At 49.5% G+C, this 21,967-nt stretch overlaps 2 protein-coding genes across 2 annotated transcripts in view; one reads left to right on the top strand and one right to left on the bottom strand.

Annotated features, from left to right (window-relative positions):
* LOC117997858 (leukocyte immunoglobulin-like receptor subfamily A member 2) overlaps window positions 1-2,883 on the bottom strand; it is a 4,416-nt gene extending 1,533 nt beyond the window's left edge. Inside the window, 5 exon segments of the mRNA XM_034986365.1 lie at window positions 1,243-1,417; window positions 1,419-1,533; window positions 1,931-2,237; window positions 2,435-2,737; window positions 2,831-2,883. Of these exon segments, the coding sequence (XP_034842256.1) occupies window positions 1,243-1,417; window positions 1,419-1,533; window positions 1,931-2,237; window positions 2,435-2,735 (898 nt within the window). The 5' untranslated portion in view covers window positions 2,736-2,737; window positions 2,831-2,883.
* Window positions 2,884-16,995: 14,112 nt separating this feature from the next.
* Window positions 16,996-21,530, top strand: CDC42EP5 (CDC42 effector protein 5). Its single transcript, XM_034986450.1, has 3 exons — window positions 16,996-17,239; window positions 17,498-17,622; window positions 20,993-21,530. Exon 3 carries the CDS (start codon window positions 20,993-20,995, stop codon window positions 21,452-21,454), a length of 462 nt encoding a protein of 153 aa, XP_034842341.1. The 5' UTR covers window positions 16,996-17,239; window positions 17,498-17,622; the 3' UTR covers window positions 21,455-21,530.
* Window positions 21,531-21,967: the final 437 nt, after the last annotated feature.

The raw sequence follows: 21,967 nt of genomic DNA, 5'->3' as shown, positions 1-21,967 counted from the left end.
AGAAGAAGAAGAAGAAGAAGAAGAAGAAGAAGAAGAAGAAGAAGAAGGAGGAGGAGGAGGAGGAGGAGGAGGAGGAGGAGGAGGAGGAGGAGGGGGAGAAGGAGGAGGAGGAGGAGGAGGAAGGAAGGAAGGAAGGAAGGAAGAAGAAGAAGAAGAAGAAGAAGAAGGGGAAGAAGAAGAAGAGGGGGAAGAGGAAGAAGAAGAAGAAGAGGGGGAGGAGGAAGAAGAAGAAGAAGAGGGGGAAGAGGAAGAAGAAGAAGGAGAAGAAGAAGAGGAGGAGGAGGAAGGGGGGAGAAGGGGAAGGAGGAGAAAAATGTGTATCAGATAAGATGGAGCTATAAATAGAAAAGTCTGTAATACATTTAGGACTGATTAAACACTTTTCTAAAAATTATAAAAGGTGTTAATGGGGTATTTGTATAGGGTCACCAGCCAAGGTGTCATTTGGAAAAGGATTTTAAGTCAAAACTGAAGAGTGGCAAACAGTGAGGCATAGGAAGAGAGAGTGTCAGTATTTATCACACAATGAATGACAACATCCTTTGCCTAAGCTATTCTATTCTAAGAATTTAACCAAGAGATGAGGGGTAATTGCTTCCACATACCTCTGTGCATTAGGTATGTGCAAGGATATTCATCACAGGATAGTCTGAAATATCAAAAGGCTGGGAATAAACAAATTGCCAATGCCAAATTATAGGGTACTGGATACATATATCCTGACACTTTCAAGCAAGAAACAACTATACAACCCTTAAAAAGTTTAAAAGAGATTTGTGTTACTGACACCAGATAATTCTTTAGAATGTATTTCATTTTTTAAAAATAGAGCTGATCAGAACTGTGTCTATAAGATGTTGATGTTTGTTCACCCATGGAAGATATGTTTGTAGGTTCTCCCTGAATGTTCAGGGGGGAAAAGGTAGGTGAGTGTGGTTGGGTTGGTTTGGGGGGATTGAGCAAGTGGTAGCAGAGATTGAGAGGTAACTACTCTTTTTTGTACCCCATTTGTGAACAGTTTCTGGGATGGACCATGTCAATGCATTCCTGTTAAAGAAGTAGATAAAAGCAAGTCTTCTGGCTTTTTCAGAGATGCTGCATTTCACACGTGGGTCGGGGCCCAGTGGAGGGTGTGGGGCAGAGGAGGGAAGGACAAGGTGCATCCAGAGAAGTGGCTGCTGTGGGGTCATCCAGACACTAGACAGACGGGATGGGGAAGAAGACATTCGCACAGCCCCTCACCTGTGACCATGAGCTTCAGGGGGTTGCTGGGGTGCGACAGCAGAAAAGGGGTGCTGCCGAGTGACCCGTAGCACCTGTAAGTCCACCCGTGGTCCAGCATCGCAGGGCACAAGTCAAAGTTCGCCTGAAATTCCCCATCTTGGTGCTGAGATCTGAGGTGCGGGGGGGGGGGGGGCGGCTTCCCCCTCCTTGGACAGAAGGAACACATCAAACAAACAGGGGCTCTGACACCGCAGGGTCACATTCTCTCCCGGGGCCACAGAGGGCCCCGGCTGGGCAGACAGGGTGGGAGTTGGCCCCTGTGGGAGCAGGACTGGGAGAGAGAGTCCAGGGTGTTAGGGGCGGCTCCGCCCTCTCGCCCTTCCCCTGAGCTGAGATGAGCTGTCACTCAGGTGCTCCATCCAAGTGCGGCTCCTGGCTTCTTCTGTTCCCACTTTTGTTAAGATCGCACTTTATAAGGTTTGATAGGTAAATAAAGAACGTCACTTTTTTATTTAACTGATAAGGTTTTTGCTATTTTGTTATTTGCGATTTTGATGAGTAAACCAAAGAATATTTGCATTCTGGAAAAAAAAAAAAAGATTGCCCTTTCCTGTCCTGCCATCTCTCTGCCTGTGCTCCCTGCCCCCACTTCCAAAAAGACCCTGAAACACCAATCCAAGAAAAGTGGGAGTGTGAGCTGGGATATGACTCCTCACCTGCGACCAGGATGTCCAGGGCGTCACTGGGGGCCGACCACTCGGAGGAGAGCTTGCGTCCACCATAGCATGCGTACCGGCCCCCGTGGGAGGGTCTCACAGGGCCCAGGTAGAAGTCTGCCCCAGAGAGCCCAGCCTGGGGCTGTCGGCCAAGAAGCTGGGGAGGGTCCCGTGCGCCCTCCTTGGACAGAGCGAAACTGTCGTAGCCCACATCAGAGCGACACTGGAGGGTCAGGCTCTGTCCAGGAGCAACCACCGGCGCTGGCAAGACTGACAGGGATGGTTTCCTAGACACACCTGGGAGAAAAGGTGTTTCTGGTTTCCAAGAGGGTCAGTTTCCTCCTCCTCCTCCCACAGGCCTCCCACTGCTGGCTCCCAGAGTCCTGAGCTTTCTTGCCCCAACCTCATCCTACCCCGTGTTCCACCTGAGATGAGGCTCCTCTCACTGGTCTGGAGACCCAAGGAGTTCTAGGATCGTGCCCTGAATTCCTCACCTGAGATCAGGAGCTCCAAAATATGGCTGGAGGTGGACCACACATAGGGAGAGCTCAAGAAATAATCATAGAACCTGTATGTCCGCCTGTGACTTGGGCTCACATGGTCCACAGTGAAGAGTGCCTGGAACCACCCATCAGCTTGGTGCTGTGAGTCCAGGTGTCTGGGGTGGCCCTCTCCTCCTTCGCTACACAGAACAAACCAGTCAAAATCCTGCCATGAACCACACTGGAGGGTCACGCTCCCTCCTGAGGTCACAATGGGGCTGGGCAGGGCTGAGAGGTTGGGTTTGTTGAACATTCCTGGGAAAGAACAAGCCAGATGTGTTAAAAGGGGAGGGGGCGCCTGAGGACAATGTGCTAAGTGAAATAAGGTAGACACAGAGGGACAAATACCACATGACTCCACTTCTGTGAAGAATCTAAACAGGGCCAGATTCGTAGAAGCAGAGAGTAGAATGGTGGCTGCCAGGGGCTGCAGGGAGGGGAAGGGGGAGATCGTGGGTAGAGTTTCAGTTTTGCAAGATGGTTCAGTTCTGGAGATCAGCTGTGCAACGCTGTGCCTATAACAATCCTGTATTGGACACTCAAAAATTTGTGAAGAAGGTAGATCTCGTGTTCTAAGTTCTTACCATAATAAAAAAAAAAAAAAGGAGGGAAGAGAGGGGAACACCACCCCCAGATTGTCAACGGGACCCTGCTGTAGAAAGGGAGGTCCCTCCCCGGGCACAGTCACCTCACCTGTGTGGACGGAAGAGCCTGCTCACCTGTGACTGCCAAGTCCAGAGGCTTGCTGGGAACTGACCACGTTGTTTGTCTGTGATACAAACAGGAGTAGTGCCCAGCAAGGTGGTAGGTCATGTGTGGGAGTGGGAACTTGGCCTTGTTGCTGGGTCCCAGCGGAAACTCCCTTCTCAAGGGCTCTGAGACTCCTTCCCGGTACAGGAAGTACTGGTCAGCTTTCTGAGACCGCTGACACTAGATGCTCACAGCCTTCCACTGGGCCACCGCAGGGCCTGGCTCTGCCCAGATGCTGGGTGTGAGCAGCGTCTCTGGAAGAGAGTCAGAGTTGCAGTCCCTATATTCTCTATGCCTCAGTTTCCACTAGCTCTCAGCCCTGGGGCCCCTTGTACACCTTCTTTATTGATCAGTTTAACATTCCTCTCCTCCATCCTCCAGATGCCCTGGCAGGGAGGGGAGTCCTATATTGTGCCCAAGGAGGAAGTGGGACCTGGGACCCCCGGGGATGGGCTCACCTGCCTGCACGTGGGTCATCTGGCCCAGACACAGTCCTGGAAGAGAGATCCCAGTGAGAGGCCACTGACTCCTGAGCAGATCCCCACCTTTCCTGAGCATCCCAAGTTCACGAGACCTCCTGAGAGATCACAGCCTGGCTTTGAGAGGGCTCCCCTCTCCCACACAGGAGTCTATCCCCATCCTTCCAAAAACTCACCGAAGCAGAGAAGGACTGTAAAGGTGATGGTCATGGCGCTGCCTCCCACTGGACAAGGCTGCACAGATGGACAAAAGCACAGAAACTGGCAGACCTGACATACCCAAAGGATGCGGGCAGCAGGGGGCTTTCCCATCGGGGGGCTCAGAGAAGGGGGCTCCAGAGGATGCCTGTGCCCCTGCAGACAAGTGAGATCTGATCTGTGGTGAGCCCAAGCTTCTATCTACTAGGCATGACCTCCTTCCTCAAGAGGGTGGGGACGGAGTTTCCAATCCTGAGTCGGCCCCGTTGGCCACATACAACCTGGGTGTGCCCAAGGGAATACCACTTCCTTTCTCAAGATCTCCATATATGGGGATTTCTTCCCTTCAGCCAGTCACCCAGCAAATGTCCATTTGAACCCTTAGACTTTTTCCAGGCCCTGGACATTCATCTGTGAACGAGAAGATGTAGTCACAGTGCCGCCAGGGCTCGGATTATCAGAAGACAGATGTTCAATAATGGATCTCACAATTACTTATCTGAAAAAGAGAAACACACAGAAATATGAAAATGTATAGCAGTAGGGAACTCTAAGCTGTATATTAAAAAGTAGAAACCTTGTACCCATCCTCACCGGGTATCCTTAAGGACTGATTATGCACTCGCCATCACTCATCATCAGGGAAACGCAAATCAAAACAACAATGAGATATCACTGCACATCTATTAGGATGACTATTCCCGAAACACACACACAAAGACAAAAAGTACCGAAGAGGAAACAGAAAAATTGGAGACTGTGTACACCGTTGGTGGGAAGGCAAAATGGTACAGTTGCTGGAAAACAGTATGGAAGTTCTACGAAGTATTAAAAATAGGACTGCCATATGATCCCGCAATCCCACTCTTGGGTATTGATCCAAAAGGACTGAATTGGGATCCTGAAGGAAAATTAGCACTCTGTTGTTCATTGCAGCATTATTCCCGGTGGCCAAGATGTGGAAACAATCTAAGTGCCCTTCAATGGATGGGTGGATAAATCACATGTGGCATCCACATACCATGGAATATTATTCAGGAAATATTCCTAAGAAGGAGGAAATCTTTTTTTTATTATTTTATTTTATTTTATTTTATTTTTATTATTTGAGAGAGAGAGAATGAGAGACAGAGAGCATGAGAGGGAAGAGGGTCAGAGGGAGAAGCAGACTCCCCGCCGAGCAGGGAGCCCGATGTGGGACTCGATCCCGGGACTCCAGGATCATGACCTGAGCCGAAGGCAGTCGCTTAACCAACTGAGCCACCCAGGCGCCCCAAGAAGGAGGAAATCTTACATTTGTTACAACATGGATGGACGTTGAGGACATTGTACTAAGTGAACTAAGCCAGTCACAGACGGACGGATACTGCATGAATCCACTTACATGAGGAATCTAAAATGTCAAACACGTAGAAGCAGAGTAACATTGTGGCTGCCAGGGGCTACGGGGAGGGGATGTGGGGAGGCGATGTTCCACGGGTACAGATCTTCGGTTCTACAAGATGAGCAAGTCCTAGGTATCTGCTCACAACATTGTGCCTGCAGGTAACAATACTGGATTATACGCTTAGGAATTTGTTAAGAGGATTGATCTCATTTCTATTGTTCTTACCAATATAAATTTTAAAAAGACAAGTGACTATGGTGTCAGACTTTGTAGTCAAGATGGCAGACCAGGCCCATGTTTGGAGTCCCCTTCAGCTCCAAATGCAGAGAAGCTCTGGACAAAACGTTTGTAAAACATGTGGTCATGGCCAGACAAAGAGAGAAGTGGGGGTTCCATAGGGGAACAAGGCTGCGTAGGGATGACCAGGGGCTGAAGCAGTGCACTTGGAGCTGTGCTGAGAGGGAAGACTTACAGTATGCTGGTGACCTTAAAAATAAGCCTTGCCAGTTATTTCACCAGCAAAAGATGGGTTTATCGGAAAATAGGAGAGAATCCCAGACCGGAACAAACAGGCTGCACCAAACTCATGGTCAAGTCCAGGGAACAAAAGGGAGGTACGATTTTTAAGGAGAAAGGGGGTAAGTTGGGAAGGTTGCAATAAACTAAAAGTCCAGTGGAGTTAAGTGGGCATCAGAAGACTCCGGGAACCAGACTGAGGGTTACAGAAGGGAGGTGGGTGGGGGATGGGATAACTGGGTGATGGGCATTAAGGAGGGCACATGTGGTGATGAGCACTGGGTGTTATATGCAACTGATGAATCATTGAATATTATATCAGAAACTAATGATGTATTATATGTTGGCTAATTGAATTTAAATTAAAAAAAAAAAAAGGAAGTGTGGTGGCTTCTTATTGGCTGAGCTGTTGCCCCGGGGAATAAGCATAGCATCTCTCCCCCTGGCTGGAATAGAGGAGTAGTACCCAGAAGCAAGGTCAAGTCCATGTACGTTCAACTCCACCTCTTCCTGTTGGGTCTACCATTGACTACAAGTGGTAGAGCATGACAGTTTCCTGGCCAAAACCTCCTGACTCCATTTTAGCAACCGATTTTCACCATGCAAAGAACTCTGAACAACAAAAAGACAAAGAACCCAACTACAAATAGGCATAGGACTTGAACAAATATTTCTTCAAAGAAGACATGCAAATGGCCAACAGGTACATGAAATAGTTAAATAAATGAATGAATAAATAAATAAAATCTTAAAAAAAGAAATTATATACAACTCTCTCATTTTATAGCTCAAGCCTCACACAGAAAGAGAATAAATAACATGTGCCCAATACTCATATGAAAATTAGCAAAACCAAATTAAGCTGTCACAGACTGAGTACAGAGCTTGGCTCTCTTCCTGGTTTCCATTGGGATTTGTCCATTCCAAGGCACAGAGACACCCTCTTCATCCTCTTTATCAGTGGTGGCCCTCAGCTCCCAGAGGCCCTAGAGACCCTAGATACGCATCACAGGTAGTCACGGAACCTGGCTGAGGCCAGAAGGTAGGTTTGGGAAGTGCTCCTGGAGGAGAATCAGAGGTGGAATTTCAAGGGATCCTTCACAATCACAGTTGTCCTAGAGGAATCTCTATCTCTATCTTCCCAGAGCTCCCCTTCCCAAGCCTCCCTCTCCCCAGTAGGCAGAGCAGCTTCCAGAATATGTCCATGCCCTAGTCCCTGGAAGCTGTGAATCTCTTACTTCACATGGCAAAAGGGACTTTGAGGATGTAATTAAGGTTTACAAACTTTGAAACAGAGACATAGCAGTAGCCTACTGATACACTTAAAAATAAGAGAGGTGAGGGAGGACGAGATCTATCAGATATTACAACACAATAGAAACACTTTTTTTAAAAGATTTTAAGATTTTAAGATTTTATTTATTTGCGAGAGAGAGAATGAGAGACAGAGAGCATGAGAGGGAGGAGGGTCAGAGGGAGAAGCAGACTCCCTGCTGAGCAGGGAGCCCGATGCGGGACTCGATCCCGGGACTCCGGGATCATGACCTGAGCCGAAGGCAGTCGCTTAACCAACTGAGCCACCCAGGCGCCCCAATAGAAACACTTTTTAACAAAATCATCTAGTACAAGCACATAAGGAGAATAGCCAAGCTAAGAATTGAATCCAACTAGTTATAGAAACTTAGTGCATTGAGAAAGTGGCATCACACATCACTGCAAAAAAAAGGGGGCATTTTTAAAAATAAATGGTTTGCTGAAAACTGAATTGGATTTATCCTTCATATTGTGTAGAGCAAATAATTAAGAGATATAAGTATATAAAACAAAACCAAGTAAGTGCTAGAACAAAATATTGAAGAGCTTCTTCATAATGAGAGAGAGAAAGGACTCTAAACCATGATGCAAAGCCCTGAATAAATTTGAGGGTTTTTTTTTTAAAGAAAAACTTTTGCAAGGAAAGGAAAAAGCCCATAAGCCAGTTTGAATAACAAGGCAAAGAGAGAAAGAACATATATATCACATATATAATATTGTATGATATAAATTGTAATAGTTTATATATGTGCATTTGCATATATATATATGCATTACATAAAAGGGCTAATTACATAAAAGGGTACATTTCCCCAATACAGTAAGTTAGAAACAAAAAAAAAATGGGCAAAGCCTATTATCCCTTAAGATAATGGACACAAGACATGAATGGATAAATAAAATGTGGTCTGTCCAGACTGTGGAATATTATTTGGCAACAAAAAGGAATAAAGTCCTGATTCATGCTACAAAGTGGATAAAACATAACACATTATGTTTTGAGCAATACTTCACATGCTCAGTGAGAGAAGCCAATTACAAAAGATGTGTATGGTTCACACTCATATGAAATGTCAAGAATAGACAAATTTATGGAGAGAAAGCTTAGTTGCCCAGGGCTGGGGAGACAGGAGTGATTGCTAGTGGGCATGGGGTTTCCTTTCGGGGTGATGAAGGTGTTCCAAAATTGACGGTGGTGGTAGTTGTTCAACTCTGAATAGTTCAAAAAGCCACATTGAATTGCACACTTTAAAATGGGTGAATTGGGGTGCCTGGGTTGGCTCAGTCAGTTAAACGGCTGCCTTCGCTCAGATCATGATCCCAGGGTCCTGGGATTGAGTTCCACATTGGGCTCCTTGCTCAGCAGGGAGCCTGCTTCTCCCCTGCCATTCCCCTTGCTTGTGCTTGCTCTCTCTCTCTCTCTCTCTCTCTTGCTCTCTCTGTGTCAAATAAATAAATAAATAAAATCTTTTAAAAAAATAAAATAAAATGGGTGAATTGTATGGTATGTGAATCACGCCACAAACTGTTACCAAAACCAAAGTCTGAAGCAAACCGAGATATTAACTGAAAGTTTCTATCCTGTCTATGCACATGATGTGTAATCATATAAACAGGTGCTCTGTGCATTCATCACAAGAGAATGTCAAATGAAAGTCACATGTGTTTCAGAGGTCAGATTCGAGCATTTCTGAACATTGACCACAAACACTGCCAGGAGGGCTGTGCGAAGACACTCACTCTCTCCCCTCCGCTGGCTGGCAGAACCCAGAAATGTGATGACACCGACTGCAGAAAATCCAGTAAGTTACATGACCAGTGAAACTCCCAACGGCCCAGCAAACTGCTCTCAGGAATCTATGGTGAAGACGTTGGGGGACAGAGACGAAGCCATCCCTGTGCGTTATCTGTCACCAAAGCTCTGTCCATTAAATCCAAAGAGAGGAGACTATTTGGGAGCATCTGGGGTAAAGCAGCCATGGACATAATGAAGAGGATTTATATGAACCAATACGCCGTGGCCTCCGGGATGCACAGTATGGCAGGCTGGACGCCCCCCCCCCGCTTGCTTTGATGTTTGCTGTCTCTCAGTGTACAGTAGGTAAGAAATTATGTTCCCTAGATGACAGCGTTCTGTGGTCAAGGTCATCCTCACCTACATGTTGAGCTTCCCTGCCTACTGCAAAACTGTCTCCTTTGGGTGTCCCCAACACCCCCGGACCTGTGTATAGACACCCTCCCCATTTCACCCATCCGGACCCAATCCCAGGAGGGTGGGCTCTGTGGTCGCTGTCCGTGGTGCTGATTGGTACTTGGCCTTTCGGTCCGTTTCAGCACCATGGCCAGAGTCTACAAAGGCCCCAAAGTTCCCCTATTCCGATATCTCGGTTGGCAAGCTTGCCTCAGCGAGCCCCCATCGTTGGTCTATGTAGCCTATACAACCTATATAGCCTCCACGCCGAGTCAAACAAAATATTCAGTCAGAGTGTGAAGATAAACTGGAAAACTACAGGGGATGTAGTTGTTGACATTAATTTAAACTCCCTTCACAATCTATGCATCCTGAATGGAGATGGAATGTGGAAGCTCAGGATTTGGCCACACGCTCGGCATGCCAGCCACTGGAGCAGCCCATGGTGTCATACAATGTTAGCTCTCTCTATCTGCCTCAGAACATCTCTTACCAGACCAAGTTCAGGGTACGAGCTATTGGGTATGACCAAAAGATACTGGACTTGGGGCACATCAAACTGGTTTCAAAACCTAGAGCTGACTCTTGTGAGCTCTGAGTCCTTGGGAATATCATTTCACCTCTTTGAGTCTCACTTTGCTTTTCTCTAAGATGGCAGTAATAATGGTACCTGCTTCGTAGAAATGTTTGGAAGATTGATGGTCAGAGGTTATTATACTCTGCCTTTCACAGGAGGCAACCAGTTTAGCTAGGAGGGCAGGATCTGGAGCCAGGCAGCCTGGGATTTGGTCATAGCTCTTTCTCATTAACTATGTTGTGACTGAGGGAAAGTCACCCTCATGGCCCTGTGTTGCCATCTATAGAATGAGGATAATGCTGGGACCTACTTCATAGGGTTTTGGTAAGAAACTAAACAGTTTCTATGTGTGATGTGTGAAGTAAAGTGCCTGACCTATAGTTAGTACCCGTGCAAGATGGGAGCTGTTCCTACCATTATTGCCCTCATCATCATCATCATTACCCTAGTCGTTATGTGCCTAGACACAGCCTGACAAACTGCCTGAGGTCAGGAAGGGTAGCTGTTTTTATAGACTACTGTTAGGATTGCCGACAGCGGACACAGATGAAGACACTGGAGCTAAGAATTGAAAGTGACTAGCCTGGGGCCACAGGGCAAGAGTTGGTGGAAGTGGGACATGAAGCCCAGCCTGTCTGATGCCAATGAATGGGCTTTTGCCACAATCCCACCTGCCCACATTTAGCATCAAGGAGGGAAGTACCTTAGGAATCCCCTCCTCCACCCCAGAGGGAAGACCAAGTCTCACAGTACTTTGGCCAGGAGTTTGCAAGGATCATCTTTCAGTCCTTCCCTCCTTCCTTGGCTTTGCCACTTGAACCAGAAAAGTTGCTTCATTCTTTCACAGAACCTGCAGTCGGCTCCCAGGAACTTTTCCTGGTGGGATTGGGGGCAGAGGGGAAGGAATTGTAGATGGTCTTTGTTGCATGGGGTATTGCGAGATGGCTCAGCGGAAGGAGGAAGGAGCTGAGACTCATGAGAGGAGCCCCAGAGACAGAGCTCAGCTGTCCTGGGAAGCAGGCAAACGGCTGCAGTCCACTCCCAGTGCAATGGTTTTCTTGGGGCTCCCTCTGCTGGCATGGTCCTCACTCCCTCTCTTCTGCTTCCATCCCTATCTCCATCTTTCTGGGGCCTCCTCTCTCTGTAGATTTCTATTCCTCTTTGCGTGTGTCTCTGTCTCTGTTTCTATCCTCTCTGGGTCTTTCTCCTTTCCCTCTGAACCTAGATGGGGTTGTTTCAAAGTCCTTATGGGTGTTGGAAATCCTTTCTGATGGCAAAACCTGACCCTGGGTCACCCCACCCCTTAGCCTCCCCCGTCCGCATCCCTGAGCTGCTGGAGAAATCCCCATAGCCTGTGCATTGGTCACTGCACCATTATGACCTCTGACTCTCCTGGTCTCTGTTTTCTCATCTGCTCAGTGGACCTAATAATAGCACCTACATCATAGGTTGATGTGAGGACTACATGAGATCATATTTGAGAAGTGCTTAGAACAGGACCCGGCACACAGCAAGGGCTCAACAGATGTTGTCCTGCAGTTCTGAGGCTCCTCTGAACTAACACCTTGCCTGCCCTCCACAGCGTCCTTGGTGCCAGGATCCAGGCCTGTGGGGGGAGCCTCCCCAGCACCCGCCCACGCCCTACCCCACCCCCACATAAGATGGCCTAGGCTGCAGTCACCCCTCCACCTTCCACCTGCTCTTTCAAGAAGCAGCACCCCTGCCCTGGGCTAAACCCACTTCATGTGCTCTGGACCTGGACTAGCCAATACCAGCCACTACTGGCTATTTCCTTCTAAATCAATTAAAGTTAAGTAAAATTTAAATTTCAGTTATTCAGTTCTGCTAGCCACATTTCAAATGCTCGGCGGCCACATGTGGCTACCATATTGTACCATGCAGATAACAGGACATTCTCATCATTCCAGAAAGTTCTGTTGGACAGATCCCTGTCTTCCTTGCTCCGGGGGGTCCTCTCCATCATAGAACATACCCTCTCCTGTATCTTCCATAACTCCTTCTCTGTCAGGGTCAGACTGCCTGAATTCAAATCCCACCTGCACACCTTAACAGCTGCAGTAACTAAGTTATTTAAACATTTTTAAAAATTAATTTTTAAAAAACCTGTATGTAGGGGCACCTTCCTGGCTCAGTCAGTAGAGTATGTGACTCTTGATCTTGGGGTTGTGAGTTTGAGCCTCACGTTGGGCATAGAGATTACCTAAAAAAAATAATAAAGTAAAATAAAATCTATATGCAGTAACAACGAATGATTCCCAAAAGAAACTGCTAAGTGGGAAAGAAAAAAGTGGTAGCTCAGAATCATCCACTAGGAGTTCATTTGTGCATTTAAAATGTTTTCTTGGAGCATTGTCTAGCTCAGCAGCTCTCAACAAGGGGCAATATCCCCTGACCAGGGACATATGGAAACACTGTTAGTTGGCCACACTGGGGGTGGGGGGTGGGGAGGGAGAACTACTGGCATCAGTGGGTGGAGGCCAGGGATGCGGCCGAACGTCCTGAATGCACAGGACAGCCCATCCATGACAAAGAATGATCTGGCCCCAAATGGCAATAGCAGAGAGGTGGAAAATGCTGATCGGTGTGTTTGCAAGGACCCACGCCGTTTGGGAGATGTACACCCCAAACTAATTTCAGGGGATACATGAGAAGGAGATTGGATTGGAGGAGGTCATCAAAACCTTACTAGTCGGGGCGCCTGGGTGGCTCAGTCGTTAAGCGTCTGCCTTCGGCTCAGATCATGATCCCAGGGTCCTGGGATCGAGCCCCACATCGGGCTCTCTACTCAGCGGGGAGCCTGCTTCTCCCTCTCCCACTCCCCCCGCTTGTGTTCCCTCTCTCGCTGTGTCTCTGTCAAATAAATAAATAAAATCTTTAAAAAAAAAAAAAACAACCTTACTAGTCAAGGTTTATTTCTCTCTCTCTCTTTACAAACAGGGTGTATTTATGTATTGTTCGTGTAACTAAAAATTACATTAAAAAACAACAACAACAACAACAACAAAATAGTACCAAATGTATCCAAACCAACCAAGGAAACAAAACTTTCTCTGACCCTTACCTCTCCCTCCAGATACGCTATGTCTCCTTCCTTCCTGTCATAGCCAGACTCCCGGGGTCTTCACCTCCTCTCTCCTTCCTCCCCACCCACCCCAGTCTGGCTTCCAGTGCCAGCCCCCTTGCAGCTCAGCCAGGCCACAGCTGTCTCTGGGTTGTTACTGAATCCAGTGAATCTTGTTATCATAGTTGACCTCCTTTTGAGACTGCAGGGAGGGACTGTGCGACCTCCCTGAGCTTCTGGAGCCAATCTCTCTCCGCCCCCTTTCTCTGGCTGCCACCCAAGACCTGTCCAAGTTCCTTTCCTTCTTACTATCCCTCCAGTGTCATTCTTCTCAGATGCTTTGTCCCAGGCCTCTGCTCTTCCTGCATTTCAATCCAGAACCATCTACACAATCGGTGGGATATATTGCAAGTGAAAATGTGGGGTCCCTTGTTCAAAATTATTAATAATTTCGGGGCGCCTGGGTGGCTCAGTTGTTGGGCATCTGCCTTCGGGTCAGGTCATGATCCCAGGGTCCTGGGATCGAGCCCCGCGTCGGGCTCCCTGCTCGGCCGGGAAGCCTGCTTCTCCCTCTCCCGCTCCTCCTGCTTGTGTTCCCTCTCTCGCTGTGTCTCTCTCTGTCAAATGAATAAAATCTTTAAATATATATATTAATAATTTCAAGATGGTGACAGTAAATCATTAAACCAAGTGTAGAGCCCTTCTGAGCATGGGGCCCCAAGGGACTATGCAGGTCAGTTGCCCACAAAGCTGGCCATGCTTCCGAATCTCCTGGTTATAATCCCCAGCCTGTCTCACTGGCCTGCTCCCCCCAACCCCATGTTCTCCACCTTGGTGGTGGCCCCACCATCGCCCAAGATCTGCTCTCTGAGGGTTATTGGGGTAAACAGAATGCACTTCTAAAGATGTCCAGGCATAAACGCCTGAAACGTATGAATATGTTGATCACATAGCAAAGGGACTTTGCAGATACAATTAAAGTATCTTACAGAGGGCCGCCTGGGTGGCTCAGTCGTTAGCGTCTGCCTTCAGCTCAGGTCATGATCCCAGGGTCCTGGGATCGAGCCCCGCATCAGGCTCCCTGCTCCGCGGGAAGCCTGTTTCTCCCTCTCCCACTCCCCCTGCTTGTGTTCCCTCTCTCACTGTGTCTCTCTCTGTCAAATAAATAAATAAAATCTTTAATAAATAAATACATCAATTAAAAAAAAAGTATCTTACAGACCTTAAAATAGATTATCCTGGCATGATGGCGAATCTTATGTGTCCGCTTGGCCCAGCTACAGTGCCTGGTTATTCACTCAAACACGGACCCAGGTGTTACTGGTGGAAGCATTTTGTAGATGTGGTTGATAGTGATGATCAGTTGACCCTAACTAAAGGAGATTACCCTTGAGAGCATGAGTGGACCTCATCCAATCAGTTGAGTAAAACAGAGGTTTCTCTGGGGAAGAAGAAATTCTGCTCCTGCAGCATCTGCTCCAGCCTAATAGAATTTCCACTCTGCCCCATGGATTTGTGGCTAGCCAGCCCCTCCAAGCACAGAATCCAATTCCTTGCAAAAAATCACATATATGGTTTCACTTATTTGTGGAACATAAAGAATAGCATGGAGGACATTAGGAGAAGGGAAAAATGAAGGGGGGCGGGAATCGGAGGGAGAGATGAACCATGAGAGACTTGGGCTCTGAGAAACAAACTGAGGATTTTAGGGGGGTGGGGGATGGGTTAGCCTGGTGATGGGTATTAAGGAGGGCACATACTGCATGGAGCACTGGGTGTTATACGAAAACAATGGATCATGGAACAGCACAACAAAAACTAAAGATGTGCTGTATGGTGACTAACATAACATAATACAATTTAAAAAATAATAAAAAATAAAAAATAAATGTTAAGCTCTGTAGGGTTTGTTCTGGTTCCCTGGAGAACCTTGATTGATACATCTGTGTTATCCAGGTGGGCCCAATCTAATCACATGAGCCCTTAAAAGCAGAGAACTTTCTTTGGCTAGAGGCAGGAGGAAGATGGAGCAGAATGGGAAATCAGAGAGAGTTGAAGCCTCAGAGGGATTCCACTCATCGCCAGCAGAATGGAGCTGCACGGAAAGCACCAGAAGGATGCAGGCAGCTTCCACACACCAGCCCCAGCTGGCAGGAGCCAGGCAGCTCGGGCCCACAGCCACAAAGAACTGAATTCAGCCAATGCCTCTAATGAGCTTGGAAGAGGATTGTTCCGAGTAAGGGGCACAGCCCTGCTGACATCTTGATTTCAGCCCTCACAGACCTAAGGGCCCACCCAGACTCTCACCCTACAGAAACTGTGGAATAAAAAGTGTGGGTGGTTGTCAACCACACAGGTTGTGGAGATTCCTTACACCAGCAGTGGAAAACCAATCTCCTCTCTCTCCTCTCTCCTGCAAATCCTGTCCGTCTTGGTTCTCAAGTCCAAGTAAGCCTACCCAAATCCCTTTTGGTCGTACTTCCTCTCCATCCTCATGGCCCCTGCTCCAACTTAGGCTCCTCCCCAGGGTCCCTGCACCTAGCCTCACAGCCTCCCAGCCAGGGCCAGGAGGAGGGTGACGCAAAATAATAATAATAATAATAATAATAATAATAATAATAATAATAAATAAAGGCAACATCAAAGAGTCAGTAACCAAGATTGACAACAATGTGACACAACAAATGAATAAATGCAACAAAAAGAATCAATAACACAACCATGATGAACAAAATATCAAAGTTTTAAATGAAGATGGCATCCATGGGACTGATTTTCCTTTTTGTCCCCAGGATCCAATACAGCTCATCACAACCCTGATCCTGTCTTTACTTGAAGTTTTTTTTTTTTTTAAGATTTATTTATTTATTTTATTTGAGAGACACAGAGAGAGAACACAAGGGAGAGGGAGAAGCAGACTCCCCACTGAGCGGGGAGCCTGATGCAGGACTCGATCCCGGGACTCCAGGATCATCACCTGAGCCGAAGGCAGTCGCTTAACCAACTGAGCCACCCAGGCGCCCCAAACACCGCTTTTAAATAGTTCCTTTTATGTTATGTGACTTTAACATCCATAAAATATTTAATAAAAATCTATATTTAAATATATTATTTATCTTGGTTACTGAGTTTTGTGTAACCTTTTTCACCCAACACACACCCCTACATTTTGCTCTGGATTTGAATCGCAGCCTTGCTCCAGTCAGTCCCTCCCTCTCATGAATCCCAGAGGGAACTTTCTAGTACCTGGATCTGACCTGCTATCCTGTCCCATACCCTGCCTGGTTCAGTACGCCAGTGACCAGTGGCTTTGGAGCTGATCTCTCCAGGCAAAAAGAACTCCGCTTTAGAGACCTTGGAGCCTTCTGCTTCACCTGGCCTCCCAGCCTGCTCTGAGCTTTCTTCCTTCTCTCTCTGCCCTAGAACCTGCCACTTCTTGGGGATTTCGTTCAAGCTGCACTTCCGTGTGATCCGTGAGACTGACTCTCTTCTGCAGCCCCACAGCCCCAGCCCCAGCTCACCCCTGAGCCAGCCTCCTCCCTGGGGACTCTGCTCTCCTCGCAAGGAAGGCCCTGCCTCACACTGGGGCGGATCTTCCCAACACTCGGATGGGCGACTCTTCTTGTCACCAAAAGGCACAAACGCTCAGAGTCCTGTAATGACCTTCCTATGAGCAGCTCCAGGCAGGGATAGTCATCCAGGAAACTCTCCAAAGCAGGGTCAGAGCTGCCCCTTGAAGACTACCTCCATCCTCCTGCGGACTCAGGGACCCAGTCTGTTTCATTCTCTCTCCTACACTCTGTCTCCCTCTGTCCCTCTCCCTTCCTCTCACCCGTCCTCCCTCTACACACACACATTCTCTCTCTCTCTCCTCCAACCGCTGCAATCTGGAAGAAATTACTCTTCTAAACAACCAGACTTCCCCAGCTTCAGGAAATTCCAAGCTGGGCAGGGGGAGGGGCCGGGCTGGGGGGCGCGCCCTGGCCATCCCCCACCCCTTCTGCGTGTCCTCTGTGCACACCCAGTCCGGGCCTCGTCCCGCCCCCACACTCTGCCCGGAGGCCTCAGCTTTTCCACCGCTGCTTTCGAGTCCTTTAAATCCTAGAGGCAAACTTTTGGGGGATAAGGAAGGCTTGGGAGGGGCCTGCGCCTTAACCCTCTCTGCCCCAGACGGACTGAGCTGGCCTGGTCGGTGACTCCGCGGCCCGTTTGGGTTCCTACCATGGCCCCCGAGAGGGGCTGACACTTCGGTCCCCGGTGCAGGTAAAGAAGAGACCCGATGCCAGGACCTGCCAGGGGTGGGGCCCGGGCTCCTGGGTCTGAGGCCTGGACCCCAGGGCCTGAGGGAGGGGGTCTTGGGAACCTCTGACTCCTGGGTCTGAACAGTAAGAAAGGTAGGAGGCAGGACTCCTGGGACCTGAGGGGGGGAGGGGGGGAATGTCCTGAGGAGGCGGCACTGTCGACCCGGGCGCCTGGGTCCTGGACCCCCCTCCAGGTTCCGCATGATACTTCCTTTGCCAGGTGAGAACCGCCCGGAGGAAGAAGGAAGAAGGCCTCGGAGGCGGAGGTGGGCTCCGAACCAAGGGGGGGGGGTCCCCCAGTCTAAGCCTGAGAGCGCGCCTGCCCCACTCAGCGAGGACCAAGAGGTAAGGGGCCGCGGGGAGCCGGGCCCCGGGGTCCCGGGTCAGGTCCGGAGGGACGCGGGACAGACGGGCAAAGGGACCGCGGGCGCTCAAGTCCGGGAGGCAGCCACGTGGCCCGAGGAAGTGCGGCGAGCCCACGGGCGGGGGTCTCCCCCTCCCGGGCCCCGCTCCGCCCACCTCGCCGCCTCCCCCCAGAGCCGAGAACCGGTCGGGCCGGGTGTGGAGCGGGCGGTTATTTCCGTCTTGGCGGGGCTGGGGCCGGAGAGGACAGAGGTGAACCAGCTGTGCCCTCCGCTCCCGCAGCTGGGGCGGAGGGAGGCAGGAGGAGCGCGGCTCCGCCGAGCCTCGAGTCGCAGGGCTAGGGCCCCTCGGGGTCCCGCCCTCGCTCCTGCACGCTCTGCCCCTTGGGCGTTTGTCACTAACAACAGCCCCTCTGTAGGAGCCCTGGCCGGCTGAGGGGGTTTTTTCCTAGCATGACCTCATTGCAACAACTCTGCTAGAGGGAGGTTAGAGCCCTCTATTTAAGAGGACCCTGACGTTCGAGTCACTCCGAAGTGGAGTGACTTGCCCGAGGCCCTCAGAGCTGGCAAGAAGAGGCCGCACTCAGAAACGATTTCTAACTCATTATTCTCTGTCTGGGATGGAAAAAAGGAAAGAAACGCAAACAAACATGGTCAGGGGTGTAGGAAATCCCTGGATATGGAAACATTGTTTCCATGGGGATGCACACCCACCCACCCTATCCAAGGGGGGCTATGAACAATAGGATATCATCTTTAGACTCTCATCAGGTTTAGACTCTGCCTGGTTTCCAAAACCAGCCCCCAACATTTATTGCTGTGTGACCCAGGGCAACTTACTCTACCTCTCTGTGCCTCAGCCACCACCTCTGTAAAGCTGAGTCGTTCTGAGGATTGAATGAATTTGTTTATTTGAGTAACGCACTTAGGTCCCCTACCTGGCCCAGAATACGTGCTTAGGACATACAACATCAGCATCGTGACTACACTTCACAAGTACCCCTAGCAAACAGGCATTCTGACTCCGTTTTTCAGTGGACTAAACTGAGGTTTAAGGTTGAGGAAGTGAGTTCAGGGTCCCACGGAAAGGAAATGGCAGGTGTGTTTGGCCAGGCACTGGAAAATGGCAGTGGCATTGTGGCGTTGGTGCCCTGGTAGGGCAACAGAAGGATGGGATGAGGGACAAACTAGGGTATGGGCAGGGAGAAGAGCCAAGTGGCAGAGAGCTGTCAGGGAGGGGTCAGTTCAAGAGGCAGCAGGCAGTGGAAGTGCTAAGTCTAGGCTCCGGGGTCCCACAGAACTGGCTTTGTGACCTTGGGCAAGTCACATACCCTCTCTGAGTGTGTCCTTCTCTGGGACATGGGAGAATGATCCCAGGTGGCCACTGAGCATTTCATTGAACTTTTGCTGTGTCCTGGGTATTGCCAAGACTTTACTGGCAACATCCGACCAATCTTGCAGAGACTAGGAAGTGTTACAGGAACATCCTATATTCCTATGTTCCATTTTGGAGAGGAGGAAATGAAGTCAAAAAGGTTAAGTAGCTTGCCCAAAGCCACACACACACACACACACACACAACCAGATGGAAACCTAGGCATTTGGCTGAGTTGTGTTCTTTTCACCTGCAACTCACTGCAGAGTAAGGCCGGGCACTGCTAGCACGGAGAGAGGGTTGTTTTTTGTTTTTGTTTTTGTTTTTGTTTTTGTTTTTTTAAACTGTGGATTGAGATTTATTAATGAGCAGAGGTAAGCATTTAAAAAAAATAAAATAGATTAGAATTGAAAATATCTGAGTGTCTAGCATGTTGTTAAGTCTTGTTTCATAAAATGTTTGTTTCCCTTGGGGGGTGGTGTGGAGAGGAGAGGTGATTGTGTGTCACGTTGCCGTTAAAATATATTTATTCATCTAGGCTGAGGTCAGAGAAGTTTGAGAAACACTACAGAGGTGGTAAATCAAGACTGGTTTTCCCAGAGAAATAAATATAAAGTGTGTGTGTGTGTGTGTGTGTGTGTGTGTTGGGATAGGGTAAAGGGCAATCCTCAGAACACATCCAACTATAATTATTTTAAATCCTCTTAGGTTTAATTTTTCTCTGCATTATCAGTGATATTTCCCAGGGTGCTAGTTACTAAAAGAATAGTGCTGGCTGCTTTGACTTTTTCATAGGATTTTATCAAATCTTGATCTTGTTCTATAGTTATTTGAGGAAACATCCTCCCCTCCCCCCGCCCCCAGCACTAGCACTACTAATTAGCTGGCACTATTACAAATATAGTTGTCTTTAATTGAGATTTTCTATGTGCCCTGCAAGGAAGGTAGTGTTATTTTATCCATTTTACAGAGAGGAAACAGACATAGAGAAACCACATAATTTATCCCAATCATACAGCTGGCAAAGAAAGGGTGGGGCTTCAGTTCAAACAGAAAGATTTTTTTTTTATTATTATGATAACAGTGACTGTTAAAACAAAAGTACAAGGTCATCAAAGTCCTTCCCAGAAGTTCCATAAAAACAGCCAGGTTCCAGGATATAGGCAAATGTTGGCAATTTACCGTATTTACCGTAGAAGCCAGGGCAGCTATGAGACAATTGCACACCAAGTTTATAGGGGACTAGCTGTCAGTCTCAAATTTATGCCACTCTTGCTATTTTTAGAGAAATAAATAGAAAAATTTGTAAAAAAACCAAAAAACCAAAAAAAACCCACATTATATTGTCCCTTTCAAAAGCAAATAACTCGAATTATTAAATGTTGTACAAGTCTATAGATGCCCAGGCCCACCCTGAACCTGAATTTGAGGTTTTAGGCAGACCTGCATTATGACTTGTGTGTGCCCTAGGCAAAGCTTGCATGCATACATATTTATTTATATTTTATGACTGTGTTGGTGTAAAGACAGACATAATCCACACATTTTAAAATAAGTTAAAACCCTGTAACATTTTGGGGGGCCTCTAGAAGTGCGGTGGGCCCTAGGCACTTGGTGGACAAAGTCAGCCCTGTCTTCAGGGAAGGGGCCTCGGAGAAGCTGCAGTTTCTCTGCCAAGCTTAGGAGACACTTGGAAGAGTTGGTGAAGCATGTTGCCTGTTGCCCGGCCGGTAGGAGGACTGTGATACTAGTTCTTAGTGGCATCAGCATGGCGCGCGGTGGTCACGGGCGGACCTAAATTGCAGTCTGTGACTTAGGGCCTCCGCAGACGCCGTTTCCCGCCACCATCTGCCGTCCTGTCGTTTGGGAGAGCATCCTCTGAACCGCTGTCTAGGCCCAGGGTGGGGACGTGGGCTGGGTCGCCCCCCCCGGGCGGAGGCGGCGCTGACCCGTCCCCACCCCGACCCCATCCCCGCAGATGCCGGTTCTGAAGCAGCTGGGCCCCGCGCAGCCCAAGAAGCGGCCGGAGCGCGGCGCCCTGTCCATCTCCGCGCCGCTCGGCGACTTCCGGCACACGCTGCACGTGGGGCGCGGCGGCGACGCCTTCGGGGACACTTCGTTCCTGAGCCGTCACGGCGGCGGGCCGCCTCCCGAGCCCCGGGCGCCGCCCGCCGGGGCCCCGCGCTCCGCGCCGCCGCCCGCCGTGCCGCAGCCCCCGCCGCCTGCCCTCCGCGCGCCCGCGCCCGCCGACCCGCTGCTGTCCTTCCACCTGGATTTGGGCCCCTCCATGCTGGACGCGGTGCTGGGCGTCATGGACGCGGAGCGCCCGGGGGCCGCTGCCGCCAAGCCCGATTTGGACCCCAGCTCCGGGGCACAGCCCTCCAGGGCCCACTGCCGCCCCAACGCGGATCTCGAGCTGGACGACGTCATCGGCCTGTAGGCACCCCTGTTTCCGATGCGTTTACCGTCCGGCATCCTACTTCTTTACACATAAACGGCTAAGGTCTTTGCCCCGAGTTCTGTCTCTTCACTTTGCACGTGGGAAGGGAAGACGGGGTGGAGGGGCAAGCGGGATCGGTGATGGGGTCCCGGCGCCTTTAAGGACCAGGTGTGTATCACCTGTAGCTCTTTCCCCGCAGAGACTGGACGAAGGTCGAGATCGGACGGTGGGCCTGGTGTGGTGGGATGTGGCCCCTTTAACTGCGGGGGGCGTGGCTACACGGTGCCCCTTTCAGGGGCGGTGTCCCAACGTGGCCGCTTCACAGCCACATTCATTCATCAATTTTGACAGAGCGCCTGGCCTGCCAGACCTGGCCCAAGGCCCGGCCTGACTTGCTCCCGGGGGCCCACTGACGCACTCTAGGGGGGGCCACCTAACTCGCTCCCGGGGGGGGTCTCGGCCTGATTCGCTGCAGGGGACCCGCTGACGCTCCCGGGGTCCGGCCTGACTCGC

The sequence above is a fragment of the Mirounga leonina genome, unplaced genomic scaffold (genome assembly GCF_011800145.1).
Source record: "Mirounga leonina isolate KUSES-001 unplaced genomic scaffold, KU_Mleo_1.0 Mir_376, whole genome shotgun sequence".
In the NCBI taxonomy this organism is placed as follows: domain Eukaryota; kingdom Metazoa; phylum Chordata; class Mammalia; order Carnivora; family Phocidae; genus Mirounga; species Mirounga leonina.
The sequence above is the reverse complement of the archived record's forward strand: the minus strand, read 5'-3'. Positions and strand labels throughout refer to the sequence as shown.

Bases quoted from the DNA above. Each gene is read 5' to 3' on its own strand.
- CDC42EP5 (XM_034986450.1), top strand. From the start codon at position 20,993: ATGCCGGTTCTGAAGCAGCTGGGCCCCGCGCAGCCCAAGAAGCGGCCG.